We start from the raw sequence: 19,202 nt of genomic DNA, 5'->3' as shown, positions 1-19,202 counted from the left end.
CCTATACACTTCCTGATAAACTCAGTCACCGTATCAGTGTATTCGTCAATATTATTCTCGGAGGCTACAGGAAGCATATCCCTGTCCGCGTGATCAAAACAATCTTGAAGCGTGGATTCCGATTGGTCAGAGCAGCGTTGAATAGTTGAGTATTTTAGCGGCACGAGTATTGCAGTCAATTTGTTGATAGAACTTAGGCAGCCCTTTTCTCAAATTTGCTTTGTTAAAATCTCTAGCTACAATAAATGTGGCCTCAAGATATGTGATTTCCAGTTTGCATATAGTCCAGTGAAGTTCTTTGAGGGCCATCGTAGTATCGGCTAGAGGGAGGACACACACGGCTGTGACTATAACCGAAGATAATTCTCTTTGGAGATAATATGGTTGGCATTTGATTGTGAGGTATTCCAGGTCGGGTGAACAAAAGGACTTGAGTTCCTGAATGTTATCACAATCACACCATGAGTCGTTAATCATGAAACATACACCTTCTTACCGGAGAGATATTTATTCCTGTCTGTGCAATGAACTGTGAACCCAACTGGCTGGACGGACTCAGACAGTATATCACGGGAGAGCCATGTTTCCATGAAACAGAGTATGTTACAATCTCTGATGTCTCTCTGGAAAGAAATCCTCACCCTGAGCTCGTCAACTTTATTATCCAGAGACTGAACATTAGTGAGTAATATACTCAGAAGCGGTGGGTGGTGTGCGCACCTCCTAAGTCAGTTTAGAAGACCACTCCGAGTACCTCTACTCTGCTAACGTTGTTTTGGATCAGCTCTGGAATCAGTTCAATTGCCCTGGGGGGATGAACAATGGAATCTCATTTGGGAAAGTTGTATTCCTGGTCGTAATGCTGGTAGTGCTGAGGAGTTACCGCCACTCTGATATCAAATAGTTATTCCCGGCTGTATTTAATAACACAAAAAAATGATCAGCTAATAAAGTCAGAAATAACACATTAAAAAAAAGTATCTAGAAACACAGCAGCCCTCTGTCGGTGCCATTTTCTTTTTCCCCCAATTGAACACACACATGCAGTGTGAGAAACAGTGTTTACTGGGAGTACTGAATACACACACACACACACACACACACACACACACACACACACACACACACACACACACACACACACACACACACACACACACACACACACACACACACACACACACACACACACACACACACACACACACAACCCTCTCTGGGGGAGGATATAAAGGTAGAGGTGCTGAGAATAAAGTTTACCGTGTGTCCTCAATCTCACTACTTTCATGAACTCCAATCTCTACACCGAAAACCAGTCTATCCCCATAATTAGAATTTCAACAGCAGCAAGAATCCAAGTAGATGGAACAATAAGCAAAAAATCAAGAATACAATTGTACATAGTTAACTATTTTGACAGTACCTAATGCACATTACAATATCATCACATGGTGAGGGAACACGCCTTCAGAATGAAGAATCCATAAACCCCACACCAATTTTTTATTTATTTATCTGTGACGTCAGTGGGCACGCAGAAGTAGAGGAGTTGATACCGGCAAATGGACAGATGATGAAAGTCAGCAAATTTCTCCACATCTGAAAGATCACCCGGACAAGTGACGAATATCTGTCACATATTCGATACCAGAACCTTATATAATGGACGTATATTGCTGCAGACGCTTTCGCTGTTTTGATCCGATTCAAATTGACAGGGATGAACAACTTGCTAGCCTTCGGTAATGATGTGCCCCGTGCTCGAGACGTTAGCAAGCTAGATTCAAATTAAATGTGTTGTCATTACTTGAGAAAAAAATCTATCGATTTGAGAACAAAATATGTGGGGATTACTGCCGACTACGGTCAATACATTTCTTAACTAGGAAAGTCAGTTAAGAACCAATTCTTATTGTCAATGACAGCTTAGGAACAGTGGGTTAACTGCCTTGTTCAGGGGCAGAACGACAGATTTTTCAGCTCGGGGATTCCATCTTGCAACTTTTTGGTTACAAGTCCAACCCTCTAACCACTCGGCGACCTGAGGTTCCCCAAGTGTTGTCACAGAGCAATTGACAGAAATCAACTGTGCAAATGCACATAAAAGCCATTTTACTTATAAAATGCGGTGAAATAAGATTACTATTGGGCAGTTATTGAGCTGTTTTGTAACAGTTGTTTGTTTGTTTGTTAAAGTGTTTCATACACTCCATTTTAACTTTCATCACACACTTCTCATCAGTGTCCGATCAACACACACAACCATTTAAGACCATGTTAGCGCAATGAGCTAATTCGTAGGAATTTGGCTATTGGGCAAACCATCTCCACTTTCTTAGGTGGATTGACTTGGCAATCCAATCTGATGTTTGAATCTGTTTTTATACCCCCTCGCAGAAGGAAAGACAAATTACAAAGATGGAAAGAGAGAGAGAGGATGAGAGTAAATGATAGATCATTATTTTCTTGTCACCTCAGAGATAGGAGGATTATCTCCATAAACACTCCCACAATGCCTGTGAGGGGAGGGAAGCCATGCAGTATACTACCAGCCCCCAGGTGTGAGTGTACTCACCCCCAAGCTCTAAATGTATGGCCCAGGGTTAGCTACACGATATACGCTTCTTTCTATAATGAGTGTGTCTGGGTGTGTGTGTGTCTGTGTGTGTGTGTGTGTGTCTGGGTGGGCGTGTGTGTGTGTGTCTGTACTCACTTACTCCTCTGTGAGGCGCTGTAACATTGCAAAAGAGAGTAATGACATCATCATCTCTCTCTTCTCTCTTCCCTCTCTCTGTGTGTGTGTGTAATGGGTTGTGTTGTGTTGTCTTGGATAACTCTAAGGACACAGATGTATGAGTGCAGGGACAGAGGGAAGAAGGGAGGGCAGAGCGAGTGAGAGAAATAGAGAGGGGAGAAGGGAGGGAAATAGAGAGGGGAGAACGGAGGGAAATAGAGAGGGGAGAAGGGCTGTGGTGGCATAAAAAATCCATCATATAGTCTTAGCCCCTAGGTAACACCTCCCCCTAGGTAACACCTCCCCCTAGGTAACACCTCCCCCTAGGTAACACCTCCCCCTAGGTAACACCTCCCCCTAGGTAACACCTCCCCCTAGGTAACACCTCCCCCTAGGTAACACCTCCCTGTCTAACCTGAAAACAGGTCTTTGTTACAGTGGGAGTCCCTATTTCTATAGCCTCACTGCTTCCTGTGTGTGTGTGTGTGTGTGTGTGTGTGTGTGTGTGTGTGTGTGTGTGTGTGTGTGTGTGTGTGTGTGTGTGTGTGTGTGTGTGTGTGTGTGTGTGTGTGTGTGTGTGTGTGTGCGCGCGCGCGCGTGTGTTCTTGCCTTATACTCTTCAACAGTTAATCCAGCCAGACAAAATCAATGATATGAGATCCTACGACTACAAAGGGAGGTTTACTGGATATCCTATCTAAAAACATTGACCCCTAGTGGTCTGAATATTGATTTTGATTTCAAGCCCTTTTTATGAACAATTCTCTCTTTCATGAAAAAGTTGCCACGGTTGATTATACTTATTATGCATTATGGTTGAAACAAAAGATTACATGTAACAAAACAATTAAATTAAATGGGAAACAATTGAATTTGTATGTGAAATTGAATTGGACAATGATGTATGTTGATGCTAATATTATGTACAATATTCTGTTTCCATATGATGACAGTGGCCTAATGTGTTCAATGTGCCGTGAACTGTTGTTTTTTGGCTGTTTCGTTCAGTTCATTCTAATTAACTTAGTGGTTATGACACACCCCTCACTATTGTCATTGGTTGCACTAGTTGCACTGTTTGTCGACATAACCTGGTTCAAGCATTCATGGCATTTCCCTGAAGAAGACACATTGATGCTGAAACGTTGGTGATCTACCCACTAAATGACTATATATGGAGTGTGCCACTCTCTTTATTTGTATAGCTTATAGTTTATTCGCCTTTAGTCAGCACCTCTACATAAAATCATTTTCTCTGGGTGTGCGCCAGTTCATATCTTTTCTTTGACTATAATGCTGACATAATCAACCTCCTATTCCCTACACTCAAGTAAGAAATACAAACTCAGACATTTGAATTGTTAAACAAGGTGGATAAAACTAGGCCTATTTTTCCTGAATCTTTTTGAGGGAGGAAGAGAGGATTTGAACATTGGGAGTTTTTGTAAAACATTTTTTTTTGCTCTGTCATGTTTCTATGTGATTTTTGATCCTAACCCTTCTTCCATCCCTTCTCTCTTTCCCTCTCTTCTCTCTCTCCAGGTTTTCGCAGAAATGAAGACATGAGAGCGATGGAGGTGTTGCCTATTCTGAAGGAAAAAGTTGCCTTCCTATCAGGTGTGTGTGTGTGTGTGTGTGTGTGTGTGTGTGTGTGTGTGTGTGTGTGTGTGTGTGTGTGTGTGTGTGTGTGTGTGTGTGTGTGTGTGTGTGTGTGTGTGTGTGTGTGAGAGAGAATCGTCCTTGTTTCTTTCTTCATAAACAAAGCTAATGGAACCTGACACATTGGCTACTTAGAGCTTTACACACTTACAGCTCCCAGGCATGGAATTACACACATGCACACTCTCTGAGTGTGTGTAATTATCAAATCAAATGTATTTATATAGCCCTTCGTACATCAGCTGATATCTCAAAGTGCTGTACAGAAACCTAGCCTAAAACCCCAAACCGCAAGCAATGCAGGTGTAGAAACACGGCGGCTAGGAAAAACTCCCTAGAAAGGCCAAAACCTAGGAAGAAACCTAGAGAGGAACCAGGCTGAGGGGTGGCCAGTCCTCTTCTGGCTGTGCCGGGTGGAGATTATAACAGAACATGGCCAAGATGTTCAAATGTTCATAAATGACCAGCATGGTCAAATAATAATAATCACAGGCAGAACAGTTGAAACTGGAGCAGCAGCACGGCCAGGTGGACTGGGGACAGCAAGGAGTCATCATGCCCGGTAGTCCTGAGGCATGGTCCTAGGGCTCAGGTCCTCCGAGAGAGAGAAAGAAAGAGAGAAAGAGAGAATTAAGAGAATTAGAGAGAGCATACTTAAATTCACACAGGACACTGGATAGGACAGGAGAAGTACTCCAGATATAACAAACTGACCCTAGCCCCCCGACACATGAACTACTGCAGCATAAATACTGGAGGCTGAGACAGGAGGGGTCAGGAGACACTGTGGCCCCATCCGATGACACCTCCGGACAGGGCCAAACAGGAAGGATATAACCCCACCCACTTTGCCAAAGCACAGCCCCCACACCACTAGAGGGATATCTTCAACCACCAACTTACCATCCTGAGACAAGGCCGAGTATAGCCCACAAAGATCTCTGCCACGGCACAACCCAAGGGGAGATCACATCAGTGACTCAACCCACTCAAGTGACGCACCCCTCCTAGGGACGGTGTGAAAGAGCCCTAGTAAGCCAGTGACTCAGCCCCCTGTAATAGGGTTAAAGGCAGAGAATCCCAGTGGAAAGAGGGGAACCGGCCAGGCAGAGACAGCAAGGGCGGTTCGTTGCTCCAGAGCCTTTCCGCACAGCCTTTTCTAAAAATGTTGAGAGGAATGGAAGATTCGATATAGGCCGATTTAGTTTTTTTACATTTTCTGGGTCAAGGTATGGCTTTTTCAAGAGAGGCTTTATTACTGCCACTTTTAGTGAGTTTGGTACACATCAGGTGGATAGAGAGCTGTTTATTATGTTCAACATAGGAGGGCCAAGCACAGGAAGCAGCTCTTTCAGTAGTTTAGTAGTTTAGGGTCCAGTATGCAGCTTGAGGGTTTAGAGGCCATGATTATTTTCATCATTGTGTTATGAGATATAGTACTAAAACACTTGAGTGTCTCTCTTGATCCTAGGTCCTGGCAGAGTTGTGCAGACTCAGGAAAACTGAGCTTTGAAGGAATACGCAGATTTAAAGAGGAGTCCGTAATTTGCTTTCTAATAATCATGATCTTTTCCTCAAAGAAGTTCATGAATTTATTACTGCTGAAGTGAAAGCCATCCTCTCTTTGGGAATGCTGCTTTTTAGTTAGCTTTGTGACAGTATCAAAAAGGAATTTCGGATTGTTCTTATTTTCCTCAATTAAGTTGGAAAAATAGGATGATCGAGCAGCAGTAAGGGCTCTTCGGTACTGCACGGTACTGTCTTTCCAAGCTAGTCGGAAGACTTCCAGTTTGGTGTGGCGCCATTTCCGTTCCAATCATCTGGAAGCTTGCTTCAGAGCTCGGGTATTTTCTGTATACCAGGGAGCTAGTTTCTTATGAGAAATGTTTTTAGTTTTTAGGGGTGCAACTGCATCTAGGGTATTGCGCAAGGTTAAATTGAGTTCCTCAGTTAGGTGGTTAACTGATTTTTGTCCTCTGGCGTCCTTGGGTAGACAGAGGGAATCTGGAAGGACATCAAGGAATCTTTGTGTTGTCTGTGAATTTATAGCACGACTTTTGATGTTCCTTGGTTGGGGTCTGAGCAGATTATTTGTTGCAATTGCAAACGTAATAAAATGGTGTTCCAATAGCCCAGGATTATGAGGAAAAACATTAAGATCCACAACATTTATTCCATGGGACAAAACTAGGTCCAGAGTATGACTGTGACAGTGAGTAGGTCCAGAAACATGTTGGACAAAACCCACTGAGTCGATGATGGCTCCGAAAGCCTTTTGGAGTGGGTCTGTGGACTTTTCCATGTGAATATTAAAGTCACCAAAAATTAGAATATTATCTGCTATGACTACAAGGTCCGATAGGAATTCAGGGAACTCAATGAGGAACGCTCTATATGGCCCAGGAGGCCTGTAAACATTAGCTATAAAAAGTGATTGAGTGGGCTGCATAGATTTCATGAATGTAATGTAAATGTAGAAGCTCAAAAGACGAAAACGTTTTTTTTTTTGTAAATTCAAATTTGTGACTGTGTGTGTTTATGTCTGTGTGTTATTCCTCTTCCTCTTTTGTCTGACTCCATTCTCCTCCTGTGTGTGGCCAAGGTCACTGACAGACCATAATAAACAGAAGTATGACTCAGAGAGAGAAATAAAGAGAGGAAGAGAGAGGAGGGTCTGAGTGAGTGGTTGCTATAGTGATTAGTTACTGTCTGTCATAACCATTTCCCATCAATACATTTTGGAAAGTAATTGGCTTTGAAAGGAGAGGAGTGGTTTGGGTAGGGAGGCAGGGTGAAAGGAAGAGGGTGGTGTAGGAAATGAGTAGGGAGGTATTGAAATATGAAGAAATGTGGGGGTGGAGGGTGGTATAGATTGTGTATCCAGATACAATTAGGTCTACATAACACATATTGATATAGTCAAAGAAATGACTGCAGGGTTTCTATAGAAATAGTTATGTTTCTGTATACTGCTATATAGTTTTCCTGATTAAAAAATGCATGTTTTCCCTGCCTCTGAGTACCTGTTACTGACTGTGGCCATGATCGTACTCATGGGAATATAACTCTCTGTTTCGGTCTATGTTCACCAGGAGGCAGAGGTGTGTGTGTGTGTGTGTGTGTGTGTGTGTGTGTGTGTGTGTGTGTGTGTGTGTGTGTGTGTGTGTGTGTGTACGCTGCACTGTGCTCTAAGCTGACCATTTTATCCTCTGTGTGTGTGTGTTCACTCTCTAAGTTGATTGTTTTATCTTGTGTGTTCCAGGGGGCAGAGACAGACGCGGTGGTCCAGTGTTAACTTTTCCTTCACGCAGTAACCATGACAGAATACGAGCCGACGACCTCAGAAGACTCATAGCGTACCTCGCTGGCATCCCCAAGTACGTCTGTTTGTGTCTTTGTGTGTACAGTATCTGCATGCGTACATATTGTGTGTATATTTGTATGGTTGGTTTAGTCTCTTGGATTCAGATCTTTAGCCAAACACGAGAGAGAGCGGGGGAGGGAGGAAGAGAAAAATGGAGTGATGAAAACAAAGAGAGAGATATTGTGGGCCAGAATACCTGCTGCAGCTCCTCTGCTGCCAAGAACCCTTCCTCCACACTGTCACTAGAGAGAGGGAGAGAGAGATGGATGGAGAGATGGAGAGTCGGACCGAGGGGGAGGGAGGGATAGCGAGAGGGATGGGGAGTCGGAAACAAAAAGGAGGGAGTGAGAGATGGAGACAGCGAGGGAAAGAGGATAGAGCGAGAGAGAGAGAAAGAGAGAGAGCATGTGCGGAGAGGTGTGTGTGAACAACAGTGTCGCAGCAGCAGAGGCGGTACGGTTGCTGTATCTGCTCAGTAATAGTTGTTGGCTAAGTTTGAGTAGGTCTACGCTGCTGCTGTCTCCTTCTAGGTACGTCTCTCCTCTCTCTCCATCGTATCGCTCTCTCCTCATTAAAAATCTCTTTAACGGTTCTTCTCGCTCTCTATGTAAATGAGATGTCGATCTCTCTTAGCTTTTTCACTCTATCCTCTGTATAATGTATTTCTGTGTTTGTGTTCTCTCCCTCTCTTTTCAGTGTATAGGGAGTCAGAGTTTTTGTTTTAGTTTACCTGGAAAACATCTGCAGACTCTCTTTAGCTGACAAACAAATAGAGAGACAGACAGATGTTAGAGAGGAGGGAAGGATGGATAGAAAGAGAAGGAATCCAGAAATAGAGTCTTGGGAGGGAATAAGGGATTGAGATAGATGAAGGATAGAGCCTAAAAGAGAGTGAGTATTCTCCCGAGAGAGAGAGAGAGAGAGAGAGAGAGAGAGAGAGAGAGAGAGAGAGAGAGAGAGAACTCTCTGGGGCTGAGTGTTGTGGTCCACAGAGAGAGGGAATAGAGGAAAAGACATGTGGGATGACTAGAGGCTGTTTATTACTAGCCATGCAGGATGTATAGTGCAGTGGGACAAGATTAGTTTAACTACGGTCTTGATGCTGATGATGGATTCAGTCTCTTCTGCTTTGTTTTGGTCGTTATACTGAGTGTTAGGTTGCAGATTTTTCTTATCTGGCTGGAAATCACTGTAGTTGTGTGTTTGTGTGCGCGTGCGTGCGTGCGTTGTAGTGCATGCTATGTGTGCTTTTCAAAGTACAGAAAATGCGTCATCTCCATCTCATGGTTTGTTTTGATTCTCTCCCAACCTCCTCCCTTTCCTCTCTTTCTCTACCTCCCACTCACCCTCCTCCCTCTGTCTCTACCACTTCTCTCTCTGCTCCCTCCCCTTTCCAACCCTCCCACTCTCACTCTTTCGCTACCACCTCTCCCCCTCCTACCTTCTCTCTCCCTCCACACCTCCCTCCACCCTATCTTTCGCTACCACCTTCCCTCTCCCTCCTCCCACCCCCTCCCTCCTCTTCCTCCCTCCCTCCCCCTGTCCAGTGAGGAGGTGATCCAGCATGGCTTCACAGTCATAGTAGACATGCGAGGCAGTAAATGGGACAGTATCAAACCTCTACTAAAGATCCTCCAGGAGTCGTTCCCCTGCTGTATACACATAGCGCTCATCATCAAACCAGACAACTTCTGGCAGAAACAACGCACCAACTTCGGCAGCTCCAAGTTCGAATTTGAGGTAAAATTACTGTTTTTCTTTATTGAATTCTTTATTCTTTATTCAATGGCAATGATTTGGTGTGCCTCAAACTTGAGGTTCATATAGTTTTTTTGGTCAGTCAAGCAATTCAAATAATTAATTGTAGTTAATGACATTAGTTAATCACAATTTTAGAATTAGCTCAAATTTGGCCAAATAAAAAGCAGTGCAGTGAGTTATAGGCATACTATATTTTGATATAATTAAATAAACATCAAGTAATTTTTATCAGAATGTTTTAATGACATTTTTACCATACACAACACAAAAGCCACTAACATACAGCTAGCTATTAGGCTTAATGTTCCCAATATTTTCAGGCCTACTACCTGTTATAAATGTTTTTGTAGTTTATCACTTGCATGCACACACACACACACACACACACACACTGTTAAAGCTTCAGGCATTCTAAATGAGCGTTCTCCCTTTTTCTGATTGGGGGGTTGACTATTGGTAAAAAAAATAACTGGCTCTATGGATACAAAGACCAAAAAGCTTTTAAATCTGTCCAACAATGTTATGATTCCCACAGAGACAATAACAACAGGTCAGCCAGGTCTGAGTTCATGTAAAATGTCAGAACTATTATCTAGCCTAAGCTACATATCCATGTTCTTCAACATGAACAAGTCTCAAGCTGCTAGTACTACAATTGGGATAATTTGCTTAAATCTTTTGACCTATGAACTACAACAAAAACAGTAGCCTAGCTAAATGGAATGGATTTCCTGTTCTGATTTAAAATAATTGTGGGAAGTTAGTTGAATCAAGAGGCATTCAGCCGTTTTAAACATTATTTGGATTAGCTAGCTAGGTAACGCTAGCACAATGAGCAAGGTACGTCTGTACAATTTTTTTCTACTGTTATCTAAAAAATGCCTGGGAATGTGTTAATGTTTGAACTTTCCTTAAAAATGTTTGCTCAAAGCAGCGCGCATAATGGATGTTTAAGCACCACAGTAAATGGGTTGGCTTTATATCGGAAATGATGCGCGCGCATTTCTGTGGCCAGAAGCCGTTCTTTGTTATGATTCTGAGCAGTCAGACAACGAGCGACAATGACAAGAAGCTGTCATGTGGGGAATCATAGGTGGCTTGTTTCAGCTAGCTGTATCTCGCTCTTGATACTTACTATGTCTTGGTTTGATGTGTTTTGCCTTATTTCATGTGAATGCTAAAATTCGCTAGCTAGCTAACCAACAACTGTACCGATGTATCTGAGACAAAAAGCGCATATTGTGCAAATGTATTTATGTTTTCAATAAGCACTTGGTGACGAATACAGCATGTTGTCAACAATCTATGCCAACCCTGTCTGTTTTGCCCCAAAATTGCACTCGCGTCAGTTTTGTTGCTAAACAACCAATCCATCTATAGAGACAGACAGCTAATGAGAAGGAGTGCACAATGCACAGTGTGTGTGTGCGTTTGTTGCGCTTTAAAGGGTCAGTGTGGAAACACGTGCGCTTAAAAGGGTCTGTGCACTGAAAATGGAGATGCGATTAACGGCATCCGAAAAAAATATGGCATTTGCGCCATAACACGTTATTAGCGTCTTATCTTTGACAGACCTTTTACTATGGTATTTTTTTTGTTCTTCCAATGCAGTTTAATACCAGTGCCTTAGCCCAATCAGAACAAACTCAACAGCAACATAGTATGGTGTGTGTTAACTGTCAGATGGAAGTCTACTGCTCTGTTATGTTCTGCTGTATTACATTTTTGATTTAGAATCACAATGGGGTATTGTTAGGAGCTGCTTGTTTTGACACACACAAGCTGCCGTTTTCAGTTGTTTTTGATAGAAGTAATCAAGCCTATGTAATATTGTTGAAAATCCTGCAGAGCAAGGCAATAATGTAATAGTGTTAAATCCTGCAGAGCAAGGCAATAATGTAATAGTGTTAAATCCTGCAGAGCAAGGCAATAATGTAATAGTGTTAAATCCTGCAGAGCAAGGCAATAATGTAATAGTGTTAAATCCTGCAGAGCAAGGCAATAATGTAATAGTGTTAAATCCTGCAGAGCAGGGCAATAATGTAATGGAGTGATATGCTATTTGTTTTGATTTAAATACAGTTTTATTTGCTGTGTTTAATGTGATAATGTGTGGAGCTCTACTTTTTGTTGTTGTATTAAGTTAACATACACACACACAGTTGCAAACCCTGTTAGAGCAGAACCACGGGCGTATTGGCTTGTTTCGATTGGTTGATGGTGTGTGAAGCCATGTCACTGTCAACCAGTTGCCACAGGGCAAAATACACATACAGGATTAAACACCACCTGCTCTCTACCCTGCTGTGCGTGTGTGCGTGTGTGTGTGTGCGTGTGAGGCCGTGCCTGCGTTTGTGTACGTGCATGTGTGTGTGGTTTCAGCACCACATTTTGCTCTGTAAAATCACTTTGTCGACCAATGTTGGGTTATGCTTTTAAAATGTGAACATTAAATATTAACATTCTATTAGGAGCTGAAACAGATGGAACATTACTGTATAAGAGATGGAGGGAATAGAGCGAGAGATGGAGGAAATAGAGCGAGAGATGGAGGGAATAGAGCGAGAGATGGAGGGAATAGAGCGAGAGATGGATGGAATAGAGCGAGAGATGGATGGAATAGAGCGAGAGATGGAGGGAATAGAGCGAGAGATGGATGGAATAGAGCGAGAGATGGAGGGAATAGAGCGAGAGATGGAGGGAATAGAATGAGAGATGGGGGGAATAGAACGAGAGATGGGAGGAATAGAGCGAGAGATGGGGGAATAGAGCGAGAGATGGAGGGAATAGAACGAGAGATGGGGGAATAGAACGAGAGATGGGGGAATAGAACGAGAGATGGGGGAATAGAACGAGAGATGGGGGGAATAGAGCGAGAGATGGGGGAATAGAGAGAGGGATGGGTGAATAGAGAGAGGGATGGAGGGAATAGAGCGAGAGATGGAGGGAAAAGAGCGAGAGATGTAGGGAATAGAGTGAGAGATGGAGGGAATAGAGTGAGAGATGGGGAGAATAGAGTGAGGGATGGGGGGAATAGAGCAAGGGACGGGGGGAATAGAGTGAGAGATGGGGGAATAGAACGAGGGATGGGGGAATAGAACGAGGGATGGGGGAATAGAGCGAGGGACGGGGGAATAGTGCGAGGGACGGGGAGAATAGAACGAGAGATGGGGAGAATAGAACGAGAGATGGGGAGAATAGAATGAGGGATGGGGGAATAGAACGAGGGATGGAGGGAATAGAACGAGGGCTGGAGGGAATAGAGCGAGAGATGGGGGGAATAGAGCGAGAGATGGGGGAATAGAATGAGGGATGGAGGGAATAGAGCGAGAGATGGGGGAATAGAATGAGGGATGGAGGGAATAGAGCGAGAGATGGAGGGAATAGTGCGAGAGATGGGGGAATAGAACGAGGGATGTAGGGAATAGAGCGAGAGATGGAGGGAATAGAACGAGGGATGGAGGGAATAGAGCGAGAGATGGTTGGAATAGAGCGAGAGATGGTGGGAATAGAGCGAGGGATTGTGGAATAGAACGAGGGATGGTGGGAATAGAACGAGGGATGGTGGGAATAGAGCCAGGGATGGTGGGAATAGAGTGAGGGATGGTGGGAATAGAGTGAGGGATGGTGGGAATAGAGCGAGAGATGGTGGGAATAGAGCGAGAGATGGAGGGAATAGAGCGAGGGATGGGGGAATAGAACGAGGGATGGAGGGAATAGAGCGAGAGATGGGTGAATAGAATGAGGGATGGAGGGAATAGAGCGAGAGATGGGGGGAATAGAGCGAGGGATGGGGGAATAGAACGAGGGATGAAGGGAATAGAGCGAGAGATGGGGGAATAGAATGAGGGATGGAGGGAATAGAGCGAGAGATGGAGGGAATAGAATGAGAGATGGGAGGAATAGAGCGAGAGATGGGGGAATAGAACGAGAGATGGGGGGAATAGAGTGAGAGATGGAGGGAATAGAGCGAGAGATGGGGAGAATAGAATGAGGGATGGGGGAATAGAACGAGGGATGGAGGGAATAGAACGAGGGCTGGAGGGAATAGAGCGAGAGATGGGGGGAATAGAGCGAGAGATGGGGGAATAGAATGAGGGATGGAGGGAATAGAGCGAGAGATGGGGGAATAGAATGAGGGATGGAGGGAATAGAGCGAGAGATGGAGGGAATAGTGCGAGAGATGGGGGAATAGAACGAGGGATGTAGGGAATAGAGCGAGAGATGGAGGGAATAGAACGAGGGATGGAGGGAATAGAGCGAGAGATGGTTGGAATAGATTGAGAGATGGTGGAATAGAGCGAGAGATGGTGGGAATAGAGCGAGGGATTGTGGAATAGAACGAGGGATGGTGGGAATAGAACGAGGGATGGTGGGAATAGAGCCAGGGATGGTGGGAATAGAGTGAGGGATGGTGGGAATAGAGTGAGGGATGGTGGGAATAGAGCGAGAGATGGTGGGAATAGAGCGAGAGATGGAGGGAATAGAGCGAGGGATGGGGGAATAGAACGAGGGATGGAGGGAATAGAGCGAGAGATGGGTGAATAGAATGAGGGATGGAGGGAATAGAGCGAGAGATGGGGGGAATAGAGCGAGGGATGGGGGAATAGAACGAGGGATGAAGGGAATAGAGCGAGAAATGGGGGAATAGAATGAGGGATGGAGGGAATAGAGCGAGAGATGGAGGGAATAGAATGAGAGATGGGAGGAATAGAGCGAGAGATGGGGGAATAGAACGAGAGATGGGGGGAATAGAGTGAGAGATGGAGGGAATAGAGCGAGAGATGGAGGGAATAGAGCGAGAGATGGGGGAATAGAGTGAGGGATGGGGGAATAGAGTGAGAGATGGGCTGACACGTTCTAACCTTGACTTGTTGTGCTTTTCTCCTCTCTGCCTTTCTCTGGATTTAGAGGACTATGCATCGTTCATTTCTTTCTTCCATCACCCCTTCTCTCATTCTAACTATCATCCTGCCCACGCAAGGCTTTGTCAGGTCTCTCTCCTCAGCCCTCTCTCCTCAGCCCTCTCTCCTCTCTCTATCCTTCAATCTGAGTGTGGGTGTTAACCTTGCTGTGTGGGTTGGTATTATCTTGGCAACATAAAGCACTTGAGAATGGAAACAATCTCTCCCATATTTCTCAATCTGTACAGACATGTCTTTACCTTTTCTGAGCAAAAAGTCATTTTAGAAATGTCCCCAAAAAACGTTACATTAATCATCAGACTATCAATATGAAGAGAGAGGGAGATGAGACCTCAGAATCATTTATCTCTGTCCACTCCCCTTTTTGTCACAGCCAATCAAAACTTTGTCTGAGTGTCTGAATCACCATTAGTGTTGTGTGGGTCACTGACGGAGTGGACACGGGGTGGGCACAGGGTGAGGGCACTGAGTGGGCACAGGGTGGGCACAGGGTGAGGGCATGGAGTGGGCACAGGGTGAGGGCACAGAGTGGGCACAGGGTGAGCTTCTCCTGGTCCTGTCTACCATTGTGAACCGAAAAGCTGTGATGATTCAGTTGGAATTGATTTAAATGTTCTCTATCCCTCACTCTTGTCCCTGTCTTTCCCTTCCCTTGTCATCTTTCTTCCTCATCTCTCTCTGTCCCCCACGTCTCTCCTCTCTTCCTCCTCCCTCTCCCGTATTCTCTCTAGACCACCATGGTATCGTTGGAGGGTCTGTCTAAGGTGGTTGACCCCTCCCAGCTGACCGCTGACTTCGAGGGAAGTCTTGAATACAACCATGATGAGTGGATCGAGGTACATCCTGCCGATCAAATAATCAATATATATATATATCGAAACTAAAATACACGCAGACACACACACACAATGTCGCTGTCTTAGTCAGTACTACAACCCGAAGTTAATCAATACATCCATATTTCCAGGTGCGGGTTGCGTTTGAGGAGTTTACGGGGCACGCGGGTCACATGTTGTCGAGGCTGGAGGAGATGCAGGAGGTGGTGGCGAGGAAAGACTTCCCCACGGACCTGGACGGGGCGCGGCGCATGATAGAGGAACACGCCACGCTGAAGAAGAAGGTCATCAAAGCTCCTATAGAAGAACTGGATACGGAGGGACAGAGGTAGGCTAGGCAACACACGTACACAGGCACACACACATTGACGCAGACATGCGTGCACTCACTCACTCACTCACTCACTCACTCACTCACTCACAAACAGACTGATGGTGATGCTAATTTTACTCTTCTGATGATGTGTCTGTGTATGTGTATGTTGTGTGTGTCCTCTCCCAGGTTGCTGCAGCGTATCCAGAGCAGTGAGTCGTACAGGAACTCTAACGCCAGCGGTGTGTGTAACACTGACACCCAGGGGCTGGTGCCACGCGTCGCCACCCTGCTGGACAAACTCCACAGCACACGACAACACCTCCACCAGGCCTGGCACATCAGGAAACTGCAGCTGGACCAGTGTTTCCAGCTCCGCCTCTTTGAACAGGATGCTGAGAAGGTACCATGGATGGATGGAAGGATGGATGGATGGATGGATGGATGGATGGATGGATGGATGGATGGATGGAGGGATGGAAGGATGGATGGATGGATGGATGTATGGATGGATGGATGGATGGATGGATGGAAGGATGGAAGGATGGATGGATGGATGGATGGATGGAAGGATGGATGGAAGAAAGGAAAAGAAAAGTGCAACAGTTACTGGTGCTAGTATGATTTGCTGTGTGTGTGAAGAGGGGGTGAATAGTTCTAGTCTAATATACTGATTAATAGGGGATAATAGATGGATCGTTTCAGTAAAGTAGACAGATTGCAGTGTTGGACTGCTGTAAGGGCTTGTTGCTAGGACACCGTGGACAGTAGTTGGCTCTGAAAAGCCTGTTGGTTTTCTCTTTCGACACTCAGTCCATTGCTCTTCTCCCTGTGCTTTGTACTGGTATATGTATATATATATATATATATATATATATATATATATATATATATATATATATATATATATCACACACATACATGCACACGTGAAAGCATAGACACTCAACACTCAACACTCAAACACACAAAGATACACCCACAAACACACTCTACCATCTGTAGCTGTTGGCTGCCTGCCCTATCCCATTTCTAACGTGTGTGTGTGTGTGTGTGTGTGTGCGACTTTTACAGATGTTTGATTGGATCATGCACAACAAGGGTCTGTTCCTGGCCGGATACACAGAGATCGGCAACAACCACCCTCACGCCATGGAGTTACAAACTCAACACAACCACTTCGCTATGAACTGCATGGTAAGAACACACAGACCGGACTCAACACACACGCACACACTGAGCAGCGGGCTGTTAGATAACTAGAAGCTGTGTCCATACTGGCTTACGTAATGGTTATCAATGACTTTAGAGGCATTCTGCAGTTTCTGCAGTACATACAGTGCATTCAGAAAGTATTCAGACCCCTTCTCTCTTTCAACATTTCGTTAAAATGGATTCAATTCAATAAAAATCCTCATCAATCTACACACTACCTCATAATGACAAAGCAAAAACAGGTTTTTAGAAATGTTTGCAAATGTATAAAAACAAAAAACAGATACCTTATTTACATAAGTTTTCAGACCCTTTGTTATGACACTCAAAATTGAGCTCAGGTGCATCCTGTTTTCATTGATCATCCTTGAGATGTCTCTACAACTTGATTTGAGTCTACCTGAGGTAAATTCAATTGATTGGACATGATTTAGAAAGGCACACACCTGTCTATGTAAGTTCCCACAGTTAATGGTGAATGTCAGAGAAAAAACCAAGCCATGAGGTTGAAGGAATTGTCCGTAGAGTTCAGAGACAGGATTGTGTTGAGGCACAGATCTGGGGAACCATACCAAAAAATGGGGTACCTGCTGCATTGAAGGTCCCTAAGAACACAGTGGCCTCCATCATTCTTAAATGGAAGAAGTTTGGAACCACCAAGACTCTTCCTAGGGCTGGCTGCCCGGCCAAACTGAGCAAACAGGGGAGGGCCTTGTTTAGGGAGGTGACCAAGAACCCGATGGTCACTCTTACAGAGCTCCAGAGTTCCTCTGTGGAGATGGGAGAACCTTCCAGAAGGACAATCTTCCAGAAGGACAACCATCTCTGCAGCCCTCCACCAATCAGGCCTTTATGGTAGAGTGGCCAGATGGGAGCCACTTCTCAGTAAAATGCACATGACAGCCCACTTGGAGTTTGCCAAAAGGCACTTAAAGGACTCTCAGACCATGAAAAATAAGATTCTCTGGTCTGATGAAACCAAGATTGAACTCTTTGGCCTGAATGCCAAGCATCACGTCTGGAGGAAACCTGGCAACATCCCTACGGTGAAGCATGGTGGTGGCAGCATCATGCTGTGGGAATGTTTTTCAGTGTCAGGGACTGGGAGGCTAGTCAGGATTGAGGGAAGGATAAACAGAGCAAAGTACAGAGAGATCCTTGATGAAAACCTGCTCCAGAGTGCTTAGGACCTCAGACTTGGGCCAAGGTTCACCTTCCAACAGGACAACCACCCTAAGCACACAGCCAAGACAAAGCAAGACAAAGCAGGAGTGGCTTCGGGACAAGTGTCTAAACATCCTTGAGTGACCCAGCCAGAGCCCGGACTGGAACCAGATCGAATATCTCTGTACAGGGCTGAAAGTATCTGTGCAGCGATGCTTCCAATCCAACCTGACAGAGCTTGAGAAGATCTGCAGAGAAGAATGGGAGAAACTCCCCAAATACAGGTGTGCCAAGCTAGTAGCGTCATACTCAACGACTTGAGGCTGTAATCGCTGCCAGAGGTGCTTCAACAAAGTACTGAGTAAAGGGTCTGAATACTTATGCAAATGTATTATTATTGTTGTTTATATTTAATACATTTGAAAACAGTTCTCAGAACCTGTTTTTGCTTTGTCATTATATGGTATTGTGTGTAGATTGATGACAGAACAAATGTATTTAATACATTTTAAAATAAGGCTGTAACGTAACAACATTTTCAAAAGTCTAGGGGTCTGAATACTTTCCGGAGGCACTGTAAATTTTCTGATGTATAAATGAATGATAGAATGCCTTGTTATTGTTTCAACTGTGGATTACTCCTTTAAAGCAGGATATGAATCTAATGTATTGCCTCAGCTAGATGATGGACACTGGCACTGACATTTAGCTCTGCACTAAAATCAATACAATCGCTCTCTCTGTCTCAGTCGCTCTCTGTCTCTCTCTCTCTTTCTCTGTCTCTTCCTCTCAATTTTCTACTTCAATTTAATTTTGGGGGGGGCATGGGAAACATATGTTAACATTGCCAAAGCAAACGAAGTAGATAATAAACAAATGTGAAATAAACAATACAAATGTACAGTAAACATTAAGTTCCCAAAATAATAAAGACATTTCAAATGTCATATTGTAATGATGTGCAAATAGTTAAAGTACAAAAGGGAAAATAAATAAACATAAATATAGGTTGTATTTACAATGGGGTTTGTTCTTCACTGCTTTTTCATCACCTTTTTCTTATGGCAACAGGTCACAACTCTGTTATTGCTGCACATTGTGGTATTTCACCCAATACATACGGGAGTTTATCAAAATTGGATTTGTTTTCAAATTCTTTGTGGGTCTGTGTAATTTGAAGGGAATATGTAATATCTAATATTGTTATACATTGGACAGGAGGTTAGGAAGT

General features: G+C 44.2%; 1 protein-coding gene across 1 annotated transcript in view; it reads left to right on the top strand.

Annotated features, from left to right (window-relative positions):
• Positions 1-19,202, top strand: part of LOC135551992 (triple functional domain protein-like) — a 117,383-nt gene that overhangs the window by 29,417 nt on the left and 68,764 nt on the right. The window contains 7 exon segments of the mRNA XM_064983324.1: positions 4,277-4,351; positions 7,656-7,770; positions 9,305-9,497; positions 15,175-15,279; positions 15,411-15,607; positions 15,782-15,995; positions 16,667-16,789. Coding sequence (XP_064839396.1) covers positions 4,277-4,351; positions 7,656-7,770; positions 9,305-9,497; positions 15,175-15,279; positions 15,411-15,607; positions 15,782-15,995; positions 16,667-16,789 — 1,022 coding nt within the window.

This window comes from Oncorhynchus masou, chromosome 13, assembly GCF_036934945.1.
Source record: "Oncorhynchus masou masou isolate Uvic2021 chromosome 13, UVic_Omas_1.1, whole genome shotgun sequence".
Lineage (NCBI taxonomy): Eukaryota > Metazoa > Chordata > Actinopteri > Salmoniformes > Salmonidae > Oncorhynchus > Oncorhynchus masou.
Note: the sequence above shows the minus strand (reverse complement) of the source record. Positions and strands in the feature narration are given on the sequence as shown.